This window comes from Theobroma cacao, chromosome 1 (genome assembly GCF_000208745.1).
Source record: "Theobroma cacao cultivar B97-61/B2 chromosome 1, Criollo_cocoa_genome_V2, whole genome shotgun sequence".
In the NCBI taxonomy this organism is placed as follows: Eukaryota; Viridiplantae; Streptophyta; class Magnoliopsida; order Malvales; family Malvaceae; genus Theobroma; species Theobroma cacao.
The window spans coordinates 11,383,229-11,400,601 of NC_030850.1; the positions used below are offsets into that span (position 1 = coordinate 11,383,229).

Sequence of the window (17,373 nt, forward strand, 5' to 3'; positions counted from 1 at the left end):
TGTACTTAAATACATATCTGTTTTACTCAAACAAATCTTTTTGTTTTTTTGACATGATAATTAATTAAATAACTATGTCTCGAACATAAAATTTTCCAACTCAATCAACTGTCACTCAATAAAACTTATGTTGATGTTCAGATCAACAATTATTAAGATTACGTGACATTAAAAACTTATACAAATACAAATTGTAAAATAGGTGCTTATTTGAGTACAACAAAAAAATAAAGTGGGAAAATTCAAAAGCTTATTTAGTATGTGAGACAGCGAGAGAGGGACAAACAGTACAAATCCAAGTTCATATTAAGATAAAGCTTCGGCGAAACCCAATAGGAAAATATTACACAAGAAAATACAGATTATTATAGGACTTACAATACCCAATTTTATTTTGAAGGTTGTCTTCAAACCAATACCTCTTAGTATATATGGCAGCAAACCCCACGCATGTTTATATCTCTGCTTAAAACTAGTGAGATATTTGATAATTATGCTAGAACAAGAAGCATACGCCATAATAAAAAACCAAAGCAAATTAAGATGACAAGAAACGAGTCATCCATGATTGGAATCGAGACCATGCAAGCTGGACCGCAGCTTCATCCTCATCAGGCATTCCCATGCCCTTCCTCCTTTCTATACCTTCAGGGGATCTGTTCATAAAGGCATGTGCATTGCCTGGATAGATATGCATCTCATATGGAATTTCTGATGCTTTCAGCTTTTCCTCCAAAGCCTTCGCAGCCTGCAAAATCACCAATTAGGGAGTTAATTGTCCCCTACTTGTAGTATTCATTGAAATAACCACTCCGATTGTTGATTGCTTTTTCTAATGTAAGCCCTGCAAGCCAATCGGTTTTATGCTCGCAAAACACTGTATTAATTAATCATATTTCATGTTAAATACATTATGGATATTTCATATAATGTATAAAATATTTCTTTATCCACGAACTTATTTATAAAGAGTTATTAGAGACTTATGTAGATAAAATCCTTAAAATATAATAACCTTGTAAAGAAATTATAAAAATTATAATTATCAGATTCTTATGCTTCAAAGCCTTGTTCTCAAATATGTTCTTGGTTATTGTATTGTCAAGAATAAGGATATTGACGATGCTCAGAGACTAATACATGCTAAGCTTTCTTGCTTTGGAAATAAGCGACTGATCTCGTAAGTTGAAGTATGTGAGATACTTGAGCATAATATGTGAGTGCTTGTTAAGGAATAAATTCACTGAACATGACCCACTATGAAAGTTCTATTTTGTATTTCACTCAAGTGCCTACAGAAATACTCTTATGCGTCAATAATGTAAGTAATTCTTAAACTTGTGATACTAAGTCATCTTGTATGTGAATTGTCATGTTTTGATTTCACCTCTACGGGTCTAGAGGCAACAAAATGCCTAAATATGATGTTTTTGAGTGTGATATGAAACATGCATGCAAAGATAAATGAGTAATCTGGAAAAGATTCATCACCCTAATTAATTTTAAAATGGCATATCTCATTTGCTCCTGACTTATGTTGACTAAAAATCCTTTACCAAGATAATCTTGATAGGTCAATATGAAAACTGTGGGACTAAGATGGATAAGTTAGAAAGTAGACATCGAACCAAGCTTTCTATCTATCCAGATATATAATAAAAAGATCAAATTACATTGAGATATTGTATACTAAAAAGTTAATCAAATCATATTGACTTTCCTGATATTTGAGTGGTCATGATGCAGTACTAGACGACGCTTATGATCTAAGCATAAATATAAATTCTTAGTTAACTTAATTTATATTTATTGCTAACATGTTAGGTACCTAATGGATCACACACATAAAGTGAATTATTGAAGTTAATTTGAATTCAATTGGATGTGATCTAATTGATTTTATAAAAACTTAATCCGATTAAGTATTAGGTTAAATCAAATATAATTTGATGGAGTATTAAACAAAGGCCCAATTAGCCCGAGACATTTTCTAATCTTTGTTGGATATAAACTATGTTAATTCACTCTATAAACAAATCCTTTAACCATCTCTTGAACATATTGAAAAGTTCTGTTTTTATTTTCTCATGTCTTGAAATAGGATCAAAGCCAAAAAGAGAAAAACATAAAAGAGCTCAAAGTTGAGAGTTTGCTAGCACAAACTTTGGTTTAGGAATTCACACTCTTAGTGAAAAGATTTTTGCAAATCACTGTGTGAACCACCATTAAAGATAAAACAATTGTGATGCTATGGTTTGATAAGTCCTAATTGGTGTACAAAAGTAAAAAACGAAAACCCAAGGAAGATTGCAAAAAAAACAAACATCAAATTTTAAATACGTCAAAATTTTTCTCTTATGATTTTTCTAGATTAGTTTCAATTAAAGTGAACCATAACTTAGGGGAGTAAAATTTTAATATTCCACTACGTAAGATTTGTCTTAGTAGGATTTGAATCCCCTTTAGTTGTATCAGAGCTTCCTTTAATTGATTTAATCTAGTTTTATGTTTAGTAATTAAATATTATAAAAACTGTTTTTGTTTATATATCGATTTGATGCAAAGTTTGAAAAAATTTTAAAACAATTTTGAATGAAATTTTCAAATTTGATTTATGTTTCAAACTTTAAAGTCTTGATTTATAGATTTACAATCTAAATTTAATAAATCCTTAAAAGTTTTATAGATTTGTTTTAAGAAAATTCAAATCTTAAAAATTTGGCAGCATAACGTAATCTGTTTTGAAAATTTTTTTGAAGGACTTAAAAAAGGAGTTTGTGCGTGATTTTTTTTGGGTAGAAGGTCAAGAGGATGATCTCAACTTATGAAAATTTACATCATCTAATCACCTCGTTTGGGTGGTGATCTGATGATGTTTTTACGCAAACAATTTGTTGAAATTTTATTCTTGTGTGACAAGGATTCTTGCAAAATCATGGTTGTTTGCACTCCAAATTTGTTGAGGTTTTGAGAGCTTTTTGGCATGATGTTTAAGGCATGAATGCCTCTGAATTGGAGCTAAAATCGCAACAAACAATGGAGGATGGAGCTCTAAAGAATTTGAGACAGCATAAGTGATGTAGACCCAATAAAATTGCACTAGCTTGTGTGATTTCTTCTCTATATAATTAGGAGTTGTACTTATTCTGTTATGACCTAAATTTAGACTCCTAATTGTAGTGGAATATATCTTAAAGAGTTTAGGATTGTCCTAAATCAGATTCTAAAATCAAATTGACAATGAAATAGGACTTTTAACCATAAAGATCTAATTCTAATTGGACTAGGATTGTAAAATTGAGAACAACAAGGATTAAATTTTCTAATAAGATTAGAAAGCCTAATTGGATTATGATTCCTTCTGAATATTAAACTTGTAATATGATTAAGACTCCTATTGAGAATAAGGGTCATATTTAAATTCATAGTCTTAAAATGTTTGGGATTACTAAGTCTATGCTCCATTGAATTCCTAATAGGATTATGAATTCTAAATTAGCAGAAGACTTGTTATGGAATTAGGACATCAAATTATTTGGATTAATACCTTTAAAGGTTGAGTGATATTATTGCCCAATGACATATAAGATTTTCAATTTGAATTAAACATAAATTTTATATGTTCATTATTGATTATGAACGTATGAGAATGATTATAGATTTAGACCATTATAATGTGTTATGGATGGTTATAGTTGAATGCATTTGGTATTTATTCTATAAATAAAGAGTGCATGCCATGCCTTTCCTTTATTTTATTCAGGAGTTGTAAAATTCTCTTCTCATCTTACTCACTTCAAATATAACTTGAGGTTTCTTTATAAATATATAATTAGAATTCATAAGATTAGATTATGAAAAAAAATTTGTAATTCTAAAAATAAAAGACGACGACATCAAGGAAACATGAAGATTATAAGACTACAAGGTATGGTGATATTTGTATATATCCCTTAAGATTTGGCCAAACTAGTCTCTTTTGATGGCTCAAGGAAGCTAGATTAGATAAAGTCTATAGTCATCCTATGTAGTTGGCATGTGATAGATTTATTTATACTATATATAAATGTTATGCATGCTATGTATGATGAGACCTTAATTACAAGAACAAAACCCTCATTAAAATATTGAGTCACATGCACAACGTGATCATGTTACCTTTCACCATATAGCAAGATAACAAAACTGCTCTTTTAATTAGAGGTTTGTTAAGTCACTTAAAGCCAAACTTTTACACAAGTGTGTTTGAAATATAGATGGGTCTTACTCAGCTAATACTATGTCGTGCGGATGTGTCACGCTTGATCACATGATATTAAAAGCAAAGTTAGGCGAAATGCATATGATGCATTTAGACAAGGAGTTGTCACCTAACTAATTTGGGAGTTGCACAGAGATATAATTGATAAATTATGTTATTTACCCAATTAGGGCTTATTGTGATTTGTTGAATCACTCAAGGTTGCAATAAGTTGAAAAGGGTCTCAATCCCCTAAAAATGCCTAATAGAGATTTTACTATAATAGTGAAGGCTATTCTTACTAAAAATTAGTATGAGAACCAATGCAAGATTTAATACCTCGTCTTAAATTGGTTAATAACATGAAAGACTAATATAATTATTTTTTTTATATTTATGAGTTGTTAAAATGAGTATAATAATAATCGCTACTTTGCTTGGCATACTTGATGCCATCAGCCCAAAATGTTTGGACTGGTATATCACTTTGAGAAAAGTTCTCAATAAATGAAAGGGTACAATCTTTACAAGTAAAGAGATAACTTTAAATATGATTGAGTTTAACCTTTTTACTGCCAATCTTAAATCTTGAATAATAGATTCAGGATGTGGATCGCATTTATGTATTGATATAAAGACTTTAAAAGATAGTAGAAGGTTTGGTAAAAATGAGGTAATCCTAAGAGTGGGCAATGGTGAAAGAATTGCAACACTTGCCTTTCAGACTTGTGATCTCAGTGTTGGAGCTATAAGAATGCTACTATGTACCAACATTAACTACAAACATCATTTCGGTTTCATACCTAGCTAAGAATGATGATTTCAAATTTAGTATGAAGGTCAATTGTTAAACTGTCATTTTAAATGATATCTTTTATGGATCCGCAACATGTCATGAAAGACTTTATGTTATGAATCTTGATAGCTGAACGCTCAATATAGATGTCAAGAAAGCAAGGAAAGATAATCCAAACAAAACCTACATCTGACATTGTAGACTTGGTCATATCAATGAGACAAGGATAACCAAATTGCATAGACAAGTTTATCTAAATCCATTTGATTATGAATAATATGAAACTTGTGAATGTTGTTTCCCTGGTCACAAAGTAGGAAAGCGAAGAAAGATAATCTGCAACATGTCATGAAAGACTTTATGTTGTGGATCTTGATAGCTCAATGCTCAATATAGATATTAAGAAAGCAAGGAAAGATAATCCAAACAAAATCTACATCTGACATTGTAAACTTGGTCATATCAATGAGACAAGGATAACTAAAGTGCATAAATAAAGTTATCTAAATCTATTTGATTATGAATCATATGGAACTTGTGAATGTTGTTTCCTTGGTAAGAAGACTAAGACTTTTTTTATTGGAAAGGGTGAAAGAGCAATACATTCAGATGTATGTGGACCCTTAAAAACACCAACTAGAGGAAGTTATTCGTATTTCATTATGTTTACAGATGACCATTCTAGATTTGGTTGCGTGCCTAATGAAGTATAAGTCTGAAGCTTTTGAAAAGTTCAAAGCATTTAGGATTGAGGTTAAGAAACACACTAGGAAGAGTATTCTCACTCTTACATCGAATCATAAAGAAAGATTATCTTAACCAAGAGCTTCTGGATTATCAGATGGAACATGGAATTCTATCACAATGAACTCCACAACATAACAAAGTGTCTAAGAGGAGAAACTGAACTTTGTTAGACATGCTTCGTTCCATGATGAGTAAGGAAGATCTTCTGATATCCTTTGGGGGATATGCCTTCGAGATTGTTACTTACTTTCTAAACAAGGTTCCAACCAAATCAGTTGATAAAACATCATATGAGATATAGTATGACAAAAAGCCAAACTTGTCTTATACAAGAATTTAAGGATCTATGACTTATGTAAAACGTGCATCGTTTGATAGGCTTAGAGCTAAGTCAAACAAATGCAAAGTTAGTAAGGTATCTTAAAGAAACTGTACGATACTATTTTTACAATCCCATCGAGAAAAGTGTGTTTGTCTCAAAACATGCTACTTTATTAAAGAAAAAGTTTCTACTTGAAGGGACTAATGGGAGTCAAATAATTCTTAAAAAAGTTCAAGAATCACAAATTGATATCCTTATGGAACTTGAGCCAATGGTTAAGCATTGGATGCTCAAACCGGTGCTCAAGAAACACAAATGTTGTGCAAGTCTACAAGACAGAGACAAGCTCTAGAGAGATACAAATTTCTACTAAAAAAATACTTTGCCAATTGACAAAAGGCCTACTAGTTATGAGGAAGCAATATCTGATGTTGATTCCGATAAGTGGCTAGAGGCCATGAAATCTAAGATAAATGTCATGCAAGTCAACCAAATATGGACTTTGATTGATGCACCTTAAAGAGTAAAACCCATAGGATGCAAGTGGGTCTTTAAGAGAAAGACTAACATGGATTATAATGTACAAACATATAAGACCAGGTTGATTGCTAAAGGTTACAACCAAGTTAAAGGAATCGATTATAAGAAAACCTTCTCACTTGTTGCCATGATTAAATCTATTCGAATTTTGCTTGCTATTGCTGCATATCATGATTATAAGATATGGCAAATGGATATAAAGATAACATTCCTAAACGAGAATTTGCACAAAGATGTCTATATGACAACCTAAAGGTTTTACATCCAAGGAGAGTCAAACATAAAGTATGCAAACTCCAAAAGTTCATTTATGGGTTAAAGCAAGCGTTTAGGAGCTGAAACATTAGATTTGATGAAACTATTAAAGAATATGATTTCATCAAGAATCCTGATGATCCATGTGTTTACAAGAAAGTAATAGACAAGCAGTTGTATTCTTAGTACTTTATGTTGATAACATACTACTAATAGAAAATATTATACCAATGCTGCAGACTATCAAGATCTAGCTATCCAAACAATTCTCCATGAAAGATTTGGGAGAATTTGCTTATATTCCAAGAACAAGGATCTATAAAGATAGATCAAAAAGGCTGCTGAGATTATCCAAATCCACTTATATAAATAAGGTGTTAAAAAGGTTTAACATGACTAAGTCCAATAACAGACACTTGCTTATGTCACATTACATTCATCTCTCAAAGTATATGTGTTCGAAGACACAAGAGGAGAGGATGAGAATGGACAAAATATTATATGCTTCAATTATTTGGTCCATAATGTATGTCATGTCATGTAATAGACCAGATGTGACTTATGCTTTGAATGTCACGAGCAAATACCAATCGAATCTAAGTGAGAATCACTAGATTACTGTGGAAAATACCCTTAAATACTTTCAAAGAACTAAAGATATTTTCTTGGTTTATGGAGGGGTTGAACTCTAAGTTAAAAGATATGGAAATGCTGCATTCCAAACAGATAAAGATGACAATAAATCGCAAAATGGGTTCATATTTACCTTAAGGGTAAAATACCCCCACCTCCATAAGTTTTTTTTAAAATTTCAAACAAGTTTATTGATTTTCGAAACGAACATAACCCCAATAGTGCAAACACCATTTACAGAGATTATGAAAAGATTAAAATGCTCTTTCTTTATTAATTTAAAAAATTATTATTATATTTTTTATAAAAAATTAAAAAAATAAAAAAGCAATAAATGCTTCCTAACTCCTCAAGAAAAAGGAGCACTAGAACACCGAACTGTGCCCCCTAAAGGAAAAGAGCACCAGATCGATGCTCCCAAGGGAAGGGAGCACCGATGCTCCCCAAATGGGAGCTTTTTTTTAATTAAAAAAATAATTAATTAATTAATAAAATTATATACTAGTAATTTTAAAAATTAATCAAGGGTAAAATTATCTTTTTACACTTATCACGTCATCAAATTGACAAAAATACTAAAAGTTGACTATGATTGAACCTACGTGTCCAACAAAAAAAAATTTTTTGAGGCAACATGTCCATTTTGAAAATTAATAAACCTCCGTGTAATTTCGATCAAAACTTTGAGAGTGAGGGTATTTTATCTTACCTTAAATGGCGATGCAGTCAGTTGAAAAAGTTCCAAGCCAGCAACGACTGTAGATTCTACAACTGAAGCTAAACACATTCGCATCTGAGGCAGCGAAGGAGGAAGTTTGGATTAAGAAGTTCATAACTGAACTTGGTGTGGTTCCTAACATTATTGATCCTATAACTTTGTACTGTGACAACAATAAAGCCATAGGTTTCATCAACGATCCAAACATGTGTTGCAGCATTATCACCTGATTAAGGAGATCATTAAGAAAAGTGATATCTTTAACTATATTTAAAAGAAACCTCAAAAGGCTCCTAGCTTGACACTTGGTGTGCTTCTTGGTTTGACACTTGGCATGCTTCTTGGTTTGACACTTGGCACTCTCACATCTATAAGCTCTTATTTACTTAAGCTTTTGGGCTTAGGCTTGTTTTGGGCTTAATTAAGGGATTTTTCTTTAACCAATGTATTACCCTCTTGCTCTCTTCTTCCTATCTTCATCTCATCTCCGGATGGATTATAGATTTTTCTCTTTTAATTTGTGGCTTCAAGGTTCTTGGCTGGACACATGGTTGTATTTTTGGAGTGTAGGCTTGAGGTCTGATGGGGTTAGGTTCGTGGTTAGGTTTTTAGGTGTGGGCTTGAGGCCTGATGAGGCTAGTTTTGGAAGGTTTTTGGCTTAACAAGTGATTGGGTTTTTGGGGCGTAGGCTTAAGCTCTGATAAAGTTGAGTTCGTGGTTAGGATTTTGGGATGTGGGCTTAAGGTTTGATGGGGCTGGGTTTGGACTAGAATTTTTTTCTCTATTTTAGATTGTTCTTTGACTTTGTGTGGGACACGTGACCTATTGAATTTGTTAAGCGTCACATGTTTCCAAATTCTTCTTCATTTTTTGCCTCTTTCTTTTCTACCATTAGCTTGAGTATTTTATCTAAAGTTATATTTTGTCATTAGGCGTGCGTTTTTGTATCGAAGCACCATTACAAATACCACTATGATAGCTACAATAATAACAATTATATATTTTGTACATGTCAATGTACACCAACAATTAGATATGATAATATAATTACTATTGCATATCTATTTCACAAAATATTCTCAACTCAATTAGAAAAAAAAAATTACCATCCCGAGCGCATTACACGGGCAACAAACTAGTTACTATAGAGAGTACCTACGGAGGACAACTTAGTTGACCTTCTCACCAAAGTTCTGCCCCAACAGAAACATGATCGTCACTTCTAAGGCTTTGGTATTAGATACATGGGGAATTGGTTTAGTGCTAATAAGAGATTATTAATATAAGCCCTGCAAGCCAATCTATTTGATACTTGTAAAACACTATATTAATTAGTTATATTTCATGTTAAATACATTATATATATTTTATATAATATATAAAGTATTTCTTTATTCATTAGTTTACTTAACCCTCTCACTAAAATTCTGTCCTAGCAAAAACATGATAGTCACTTGGAGGGCTTTGGTATTAGATACATGGGGGATTGACTTTACTGCTAGTGAGAGATTGTTAGTCTAAGCTTTGCAAGCCAATCGATTTTATGCTTGTAAAACACTACATTAATTAGTCATATTTCATGTTGAAAAGATTATGGATATTTTATATAATGCATGAGGTACTTCTTTACCCATGAGTTTAATTATAAAAAGTTATGAGAGATTTATGTAGATAAAGTCTTTGAAGCATAATGGCTTTGCAAAGAAATTATAAAAATTATAATTATGAAATTCTTATGCATCAAAGACTTATTCCTAAATATGTTCCTAGACATTGTATTGTTCAGAATAAGAACATTGACAATACTTAAAGACTGGTATATGCTAAGCTCCTTACTTTGGAAGTAAGCAACTGATTTTATAAGTTGAAGCACGTAAAATACTTAAGAATAGTATGTGGGTGCTTGTCAAGGAACAAGTTTACTGAACACGACTTACTATGAGAGTTTCATTCGGTATTTCACTCAAATGTCTATAAAAATACTCTCATGTATCAATAGTGCAGGTAATCCTTAGACTTGTAATACCAGATCATCTTGTATGTGAATTGTCATGTTTTTATTTCACCTTTACGGGTTTAGAAGCAATAAGATGCCTAAACATGGTGCTTGTGGGTGTGGCATGAAATATGTGAAAATGAATTAATCTAGAAAAGATTCATCACTCCAAGTGAACTGAAGGGGACATATCTCATTTGCTCTGACTTATATTGACTAAAAATCCTTGGCCAAGGCAATCTTTATAGGTCAATATGAAACCTGTAAGACTAATATGAATAAATTAGAAAGTATACACTGAGCCAAGTTTTCTATCTATCCAAGATATATGATGAAAAGATCAAATTACATTGAGAAACTGTACACGGAAAGGTTAGTCAAACTACATTGACTCTCCTCACACTTGAGTGATCATGATATATTACTAAATGTCACTCATGATCTATAAATATAAATATAAATTTTTAATTAACTTAATTTATATTTATTATCAACACGTTAGGCACCTAATGAGTCACACACATAAAGTGAATTGTCAATATTAATTTGAGTTTAATTGGATGTGATCTACTTGATTTTATAAAAGCTTAATCCGATTAAGTATTGGACTAAATCAAATATGATTTGATGGCGTATTAAACAAAAGTCCAATTTGCTCAAGACATTTTTTAATCCTTCTTAGATATGACGTAAGTCAATTCACTATATAAAAGAATCCTTTAGACGCCTCTTGAACGTATAAAGGTGTTCTGTTTTTATTTTCTCATGTGTTGAGATAGGATCATAGGAAAAAAAAACACAAAAGAGCTCAAAGTTGAAAGTTTGCTAGCACAAACTTTGGCTTAGGGATTTACACACATTTAGTCAAGAGATTTCAACAAATCACTACATGGATCACTATTAGAGATAAGTCAATTATACTATTATTGTTTAATAAGTTTTAATTGGTGTACAAAAGTCAAAAATGAAAACTTAAAGAAAACTCCACCAAAGATAGCAAACATCTAACCTTCAAATATATCAAAATGTTTCTTTTATGGTTTTTCTAAATTAGTTTCAATTAAAATGACTCATAGCTTAAGAATTAAAATTTTAATATTCCACTGCATATGATTCGTCTTAACATGATTCAAATCCTCTTTAACTTTCACCATTGCCTTTGAGAAAACTAAAACTAAAAATTGGAAGTAAAAGTTACTTTCATGCTTGACAAAAAAAAATTGAAAGTAAAAGTTACCTTCATGCTCGACAAAAAGTATTGTTTTACTTCTATAAAAAATTATTATATTTGAATGTGCTACTTTATAATCATTTACTTATTTTTAACCTGATATTACATTTTTTTAATACTTCTCTTTACAACAACATATGAAGTAAACAACAAATTGTAAAAAAGAAAAGTTAACAAAAAAAAGAACCTATCGAAGCCTTGGCTATATGATCATTATATCAACAAATTAATAACAGGACATGCATCACATCCAATCCCTATAGCACGAAATCAAAGACAAATTTACTCTTTCCTTGTGGCCAAAAATGAAAATCCATTTTCTCTTTCCATCAACAATTTACATGTAGGCAAAGTTCTAGGAATAATAATGAAGTAAGCCACTGTGCTAGGTTCCTGGTCAATTTTAAAAGCTTCCTCTAGTAAAATTGTTCATTGCAAGATCTAATAACATAATTTCTTATATACGTTTTTATAATCCTCCTATTATGGTTTGATTATGTCTCTTCCCTCGTAATAATCACCAATCAGAATTACTAAAGACAAAATATTCAAATTCAATGTGCGAAACTAAATAACCTCATATAATCAAAATAGTCTTTCAAACTTTATAGTGATAGCATTTTTAAAATAAAATCCAAGCAATAACCATCCAAAAGACTACTAAAAATAGAAGTCTATTTCCCTACATGAACAATTTTAAGATAAGAGACGAGAGTCATAAATACTTTCCATTCTTCTCACCAATTCAAGAAATGCAAATTGAAGCAAAATGATTTATCAAAATCATGCTACTAGTAAGAGACATAAGTTAGGAATGGACATGAACATGGCTTGCACATAGAACAGAAATATGAATGCAATGACATTGCAAATTTCAAAAGATTATAGGATACTAACTCAACAAGGTGAAATAATAAAAAAATTTATTCCTTTCATCTCGATTGAATGCATATCTTACTTTTTCAGGGATTCCCAAAATTATGTTCTCTTGTATTGAACGCCTACCACTACAATTCTCTATCTCTACATTCCACATTACTTTTTAGTATATTTTAAAATTTTTTTTACATAAAAGATATTTAATACAAATATTAGAGATTCATGCACACTACTCAATATTTTCTTTCCCTTAACATGAGGTGCCACCTTCCATCCATCTCACTGGTCGAGAATTTATGACTGCCACTAAAAGTACAACCAGGCTTCCACAACTATCCAAGTCTAAGCATTCTGCCTTGTCGAAACTACTTATTATCATGTTTCACCGTGCTACTCCATATTTGATACATATCCAACCATGTTTATAGTGTGTTTGGTGTTGGCATGGATAGACCACAGATAGTAGAACGGGTTGTACCTATCCTTCATAGGATACTCGTTGTCTTCCTATTGATGTTGGTAACTGTAACAGGTTGTTTCATAATTCTTCACTACAGCAGAAGCATCTGCAACCCCGCTTCCTGCCCTCACTTTCCCCTAAGGGAAAGAAATGATGCATGTAAAAGCATGTTTGGTTGGCTTGAAAGGCTATTCCATTCAGGCCTTGTTCCGTGTGATATGATGGTTCCAATGATTTGTTCAATCTTTGGGCAAGAATAATGATTCTGGTCCACGAGGCTATTCCAGTCAAACCCAATAATAGCCATTCTTTACTCACACCTCAGAATGGCTATTCCTCATCCATCTGGAATAGCACTGTTTTTTGTATAATTTTGTCCTCGTACATTTAATTAAATTCCAATTGTATCCTTCATCCAAAAGAGAGAATGTTGGCCGGAATTTCTTATTTTCCATCGTTATAATTGCCAGAGATCAATTTTGGACTAAAAAGACTAAAAATAGTGATTCGGCAGCTAGCTAAGGCCATTGGAGGGGCCAAAACAACAGACCAGGGGTCAGATGTGGCCACCTTGAGCGCCAAAATGGCACCCCCTATACCTAGATCTGGCTGCTTGGAGCGCCAGAAGCGGCTAGATCAAGCATGCTCACCGGCAACGGCTGGCTGGAGATTTTGTTTCTTGGGTCAGGTGGGACGTTTTCATTAGGTGGATATGACAGAAGGAAAAAAATGAAAAAAAAAAAGAGAAAAAAAGAGTAAAATAGAAAATAAATTAAAAAAAACAATAAAAAATGAGGGGTAGACCACAGATAGCAGAGGGGGTTATACCTATTTTCATAAAATACTAGTTTTCTCCTTATTAATTTTAGTAACTGCAACAGGTTGTTTCATAATTGTTCACTATAGCAGAAGCATCAACCCCCCACTTCTAGCCCTCTCTCTTTCCCCTAAGAAAAAGAAATGATGTCCTTAGAGACTTAAATACAAATGATCATGACATGAATCCATTGTGTTGTTAACCTCTAGAACTATTCATTATATAGATATGTGCATCAAAACAAGAAATCCTTGACTATCAAGGAAGAGGTACCCCTTAAAACAACAAATAAAAGAAAGAGAATAATACAACTACTGCTAACGCCATGGGCAGGAGGTTAGTTTGTATTTCCCCCCTTGAAGGGAAGATGAAAGGATCATATACAAGGAGACAACTTGTATATATGAAATCTACAACCTCATAGTATGAATTCAAGAAAATACAGTAATAAAGTGATCACCTAAGACTTCAACTCAGTGAACAAGGAACCAATCCATCCGATTGTTGGTCTATCAGACTCGTTATATGGTCAACAAATATTTGCAAACAAGAAATCAAAATTCTATGAAAGACATCCACTGGATTAAGTTCTGGTTCCAAAATAAACTTTCAAGTCATTTTCTTGCCTTATGTCCCTAAGGAATAAGACTTTCCAAGTTTCTTCAATCATACTTCTAAGATGGAAAGGTCTTATAAGCTAGGGTTTCAAAAAGGATTCATATTGTCAATTGACTTAGGGAGGCCTAATTACAATCAGGCCAAAGATGTTGGAGATAGGGCTTTGGGAGGAAAAGGAAGTGAATTAACCTTTGTGAGATTAACTTATTAACAAAATTTTCAATTTTCTCATGGTTCAGATGAAATTTGACACTTTTAGAGCAAGGTGCGTCAAACACCAAGAAGCACCATCGTGATAAAATTTTCTCATGTGATAAATCTTACCCCCAACAAGTAGATTTTGAAGTGGTTATGAAGGACCAAAACGACTTTGCACAAGCCATCAGTTTTTATTGTTTTTAGTCATCATTTCTCAAAGAGTGTTTCCAGAGATAAGAAGAAAAAACAATTTTAAGAGCAAATATCTTTTTACATAGCTGTACATGTGACATAGTATGGGTTCTCACATTCCATGGAATTTATGAATAGTTATCCTCGAAACTATTCTTATAAATGACTACCAAATTAATTCTTAAAATATAGAAATTTCACCCTTCGTGAACATAAAAAAACAGAATGACCAAAGTGGGTGTTCAACTTTTGGACAATATTATTCCTGGCTGTTCTACAAAGAATTGCAAATGAACCTAGCAACTAAGCTCTCATTATGGAATGTGTGGTGGTGGAAAATTTTTTATTCTCAAAGAAACAAATTAAGGGTCATTTCCAGAGTAGTAACTTCAACAACTAAGCCGCAAACATGAAATTTATTCCTAAATACAATTAAAAACAAATGGTGAAAGTTAAAACAGGCAGAGTAAAGAAATTTTGCCATACCGTCACATCTGAAAATCCAACAATGTTATCAAGTTCTCCAAAATGAGCTTGAACAGGTGCCTTGGCCAGGGCAGGGTCTGCAAGTTCTGGTGAAGGAACCCCATAAAATGCAACAACGGCATCAACTTCAGGAACTAAAACAGAACTTGCAATAGAGAGAGCACCCCCCATGCAAAACCCAGTCACACCAACCTATTGCAATGAAATCAGAGATTGCTCACTGACCAATGTTTTAAACTTCACGGGAAATTTAGTTGACATAAAGTGGCATAGATGTAATAAATCCAATATTCACCTCTTAACAGAAAATGAAGGCTGACAACAATCACAAAACAAAGTAATAAAAAATGCAGCACAAAATCATGGTACACATTTAAGAATAAAAGACTTTAAAATTTGCATAGGAGAATCATAAACCTGTTCGGCAGTTAAACTTAGAGGAGAACTGAAGAGAGAAGGGAAATAGTAAAACGTAAAAGAGAAGAGATGAGAAGGTATTAGAGATCAGAAGGTATTGGAGATGAAGGCGATGCTCCTTTTGTTGTTTGAATAAGAAAAATGGTAAGTAAATAAGAGGTAAATTGCACTTATGAAATCATTGATCCACTATATATTCAGTTTTCTTTTTATTACCTTTTTTAAAGGAGAAGAATTAACAATATTTAAATCTCATTTCCCTTAAACCTCTTTTTAGATAAAGTGGACGACAGGAGGTCTTGCCCATAATATTTAATCTTCTCTCAGCTTCTCTATTCACTTAGCTATTCAAACAATAGAAAAGTATTAAACTTATCTCAGCTTCATATATTTGTTTCCACCTGTCTCAGTCAAATAAGCACCAGAACAGTCCACACAGTGGAGTGTTGAACTTTAAACATGTTTTAAGTAAGCATAAGGCTTTAACAAATTTGACAATGAATAACCAGTGGCACACCTTCTTTGAGCCATTAGCCTTAAGCCAGTTGACCGAAGCACGGATATCCTTTACAGCACCTTGCCAGTCAAGACCATCCATTAGGTGTTGTGCTTCTGCAACATCCAGACCAACCTTTCCTCGATACAAACTGAAACAAAGTGAGAAAAGAAAAAGAATTAGCATTCAAATACAGCAAATGCCAGGTGACCAAAGCTTATCACAATTAAGCCAAAAGAAAAAGCATTGTGGACTGAAATACTTACTCTGGAATAAGAGCTTTGAATCCTGAGTCCAGTTGGGAGATCTTCAGGGCATGATTTTTTATCTCCAAATCCACACCCCACCACTCTTGTAGAACAACAATTCCAGGCGCATCTTCTTTGCCAACCACATATGCGTCAAATGCCTGGTCATTACAAATTTTATCAAAGAATAGTGAGAACAACCAAATCAATAAGGCTCCGCTCGATTCCATTTTTGCTTTTACTACTTACGCTTTCCTTCATATAAGATGCTAAAATGAAAAGCAAATAACAAAAAACAATTTTGTTACTATTTAAAAATAATCATAAAACTAAAATGCACCACTAATTCTAACATGAGTACTCTATACAAAATATAATCATGAATTTTGTTTTCCCCAAAAAAAAATCAATTTTTGTTTTCAGTACTGTTCACAAATTCATGCACAAGAACGAACACCAACCAAACGGAGTCTAACAAACATTTTCTACAACTCAAATATAAGCATTTCAACAACCCAAAAGTCAAAATTATTCAAAAATGCGAAACCCATAATTTACATATTGTTAAAAAAAAAAACAAATAGGAAAGGAAAGGAGAGTTGAACTGACAGTATTGTCTCTCTGAATCTGAACTTTCTTCAAAGCAGAGTCAGCCATTGATCGGACTGAAAAGCGGGCAGCAAAGGGAGGGAGAACACGTGAAAGGGTAAAGGAAGAGGGCTTGGGAACACAATTTCTGGAGAAGGTTCTGCACGGTGACGAAGATATAAATGCTGCTGCGAACATTGCTTCACTGCATTCTTACTCAACTTAAGGTACGGCGTTATTTTCTCATAGAACCTTCCGTTGGATAAAAGCAAACCACCAAAGGAAAATGACTATATAGGCCCGGCTTGGAGCTATAGGCCCAAGTTTAATATTGATATTGATATTGGCACACATCAGACCTCGAGCTACTATAATCATCTAAGACCAACGTGGCCTGAGTGTTGAAGAGTGTTACGAAATTTGTTATCCTACATGTTTGACAAGTGGTAAGTTATTTTCACAGGAAGCGTTCGTTTGTTTTTTCGCTTACCAGCCT

General features: G+C 32.7%; 1 protein-coding gene across 1 annotated transcript; it reads right to left on the reverse strand.

Moving 5' to 3' along the window:
- LOC18612300 (putative uncharacterized protein YghX) lies at positions 231-17,146 on the reverse strand. Its single transcript, XM_007049027.2, has 5 exons — positions 16,899-17,146; positions 16,308-16,450; positions 16,063-16,192; positions 15,129-15,320; positions 231-748 (listed from the first exon to the last, which is right to left on the reverse strand). The coding sequence occupies exons 1-5, from the start codon at positions 17,073-17,075 to the stop codon at positions 539-541; spliced, it is 852 nt and encodes a 283-aa protein (XP_007049089.2). The 5' UTR covers positions 17,076-17,146; the 3' UTR covers positions 231-538.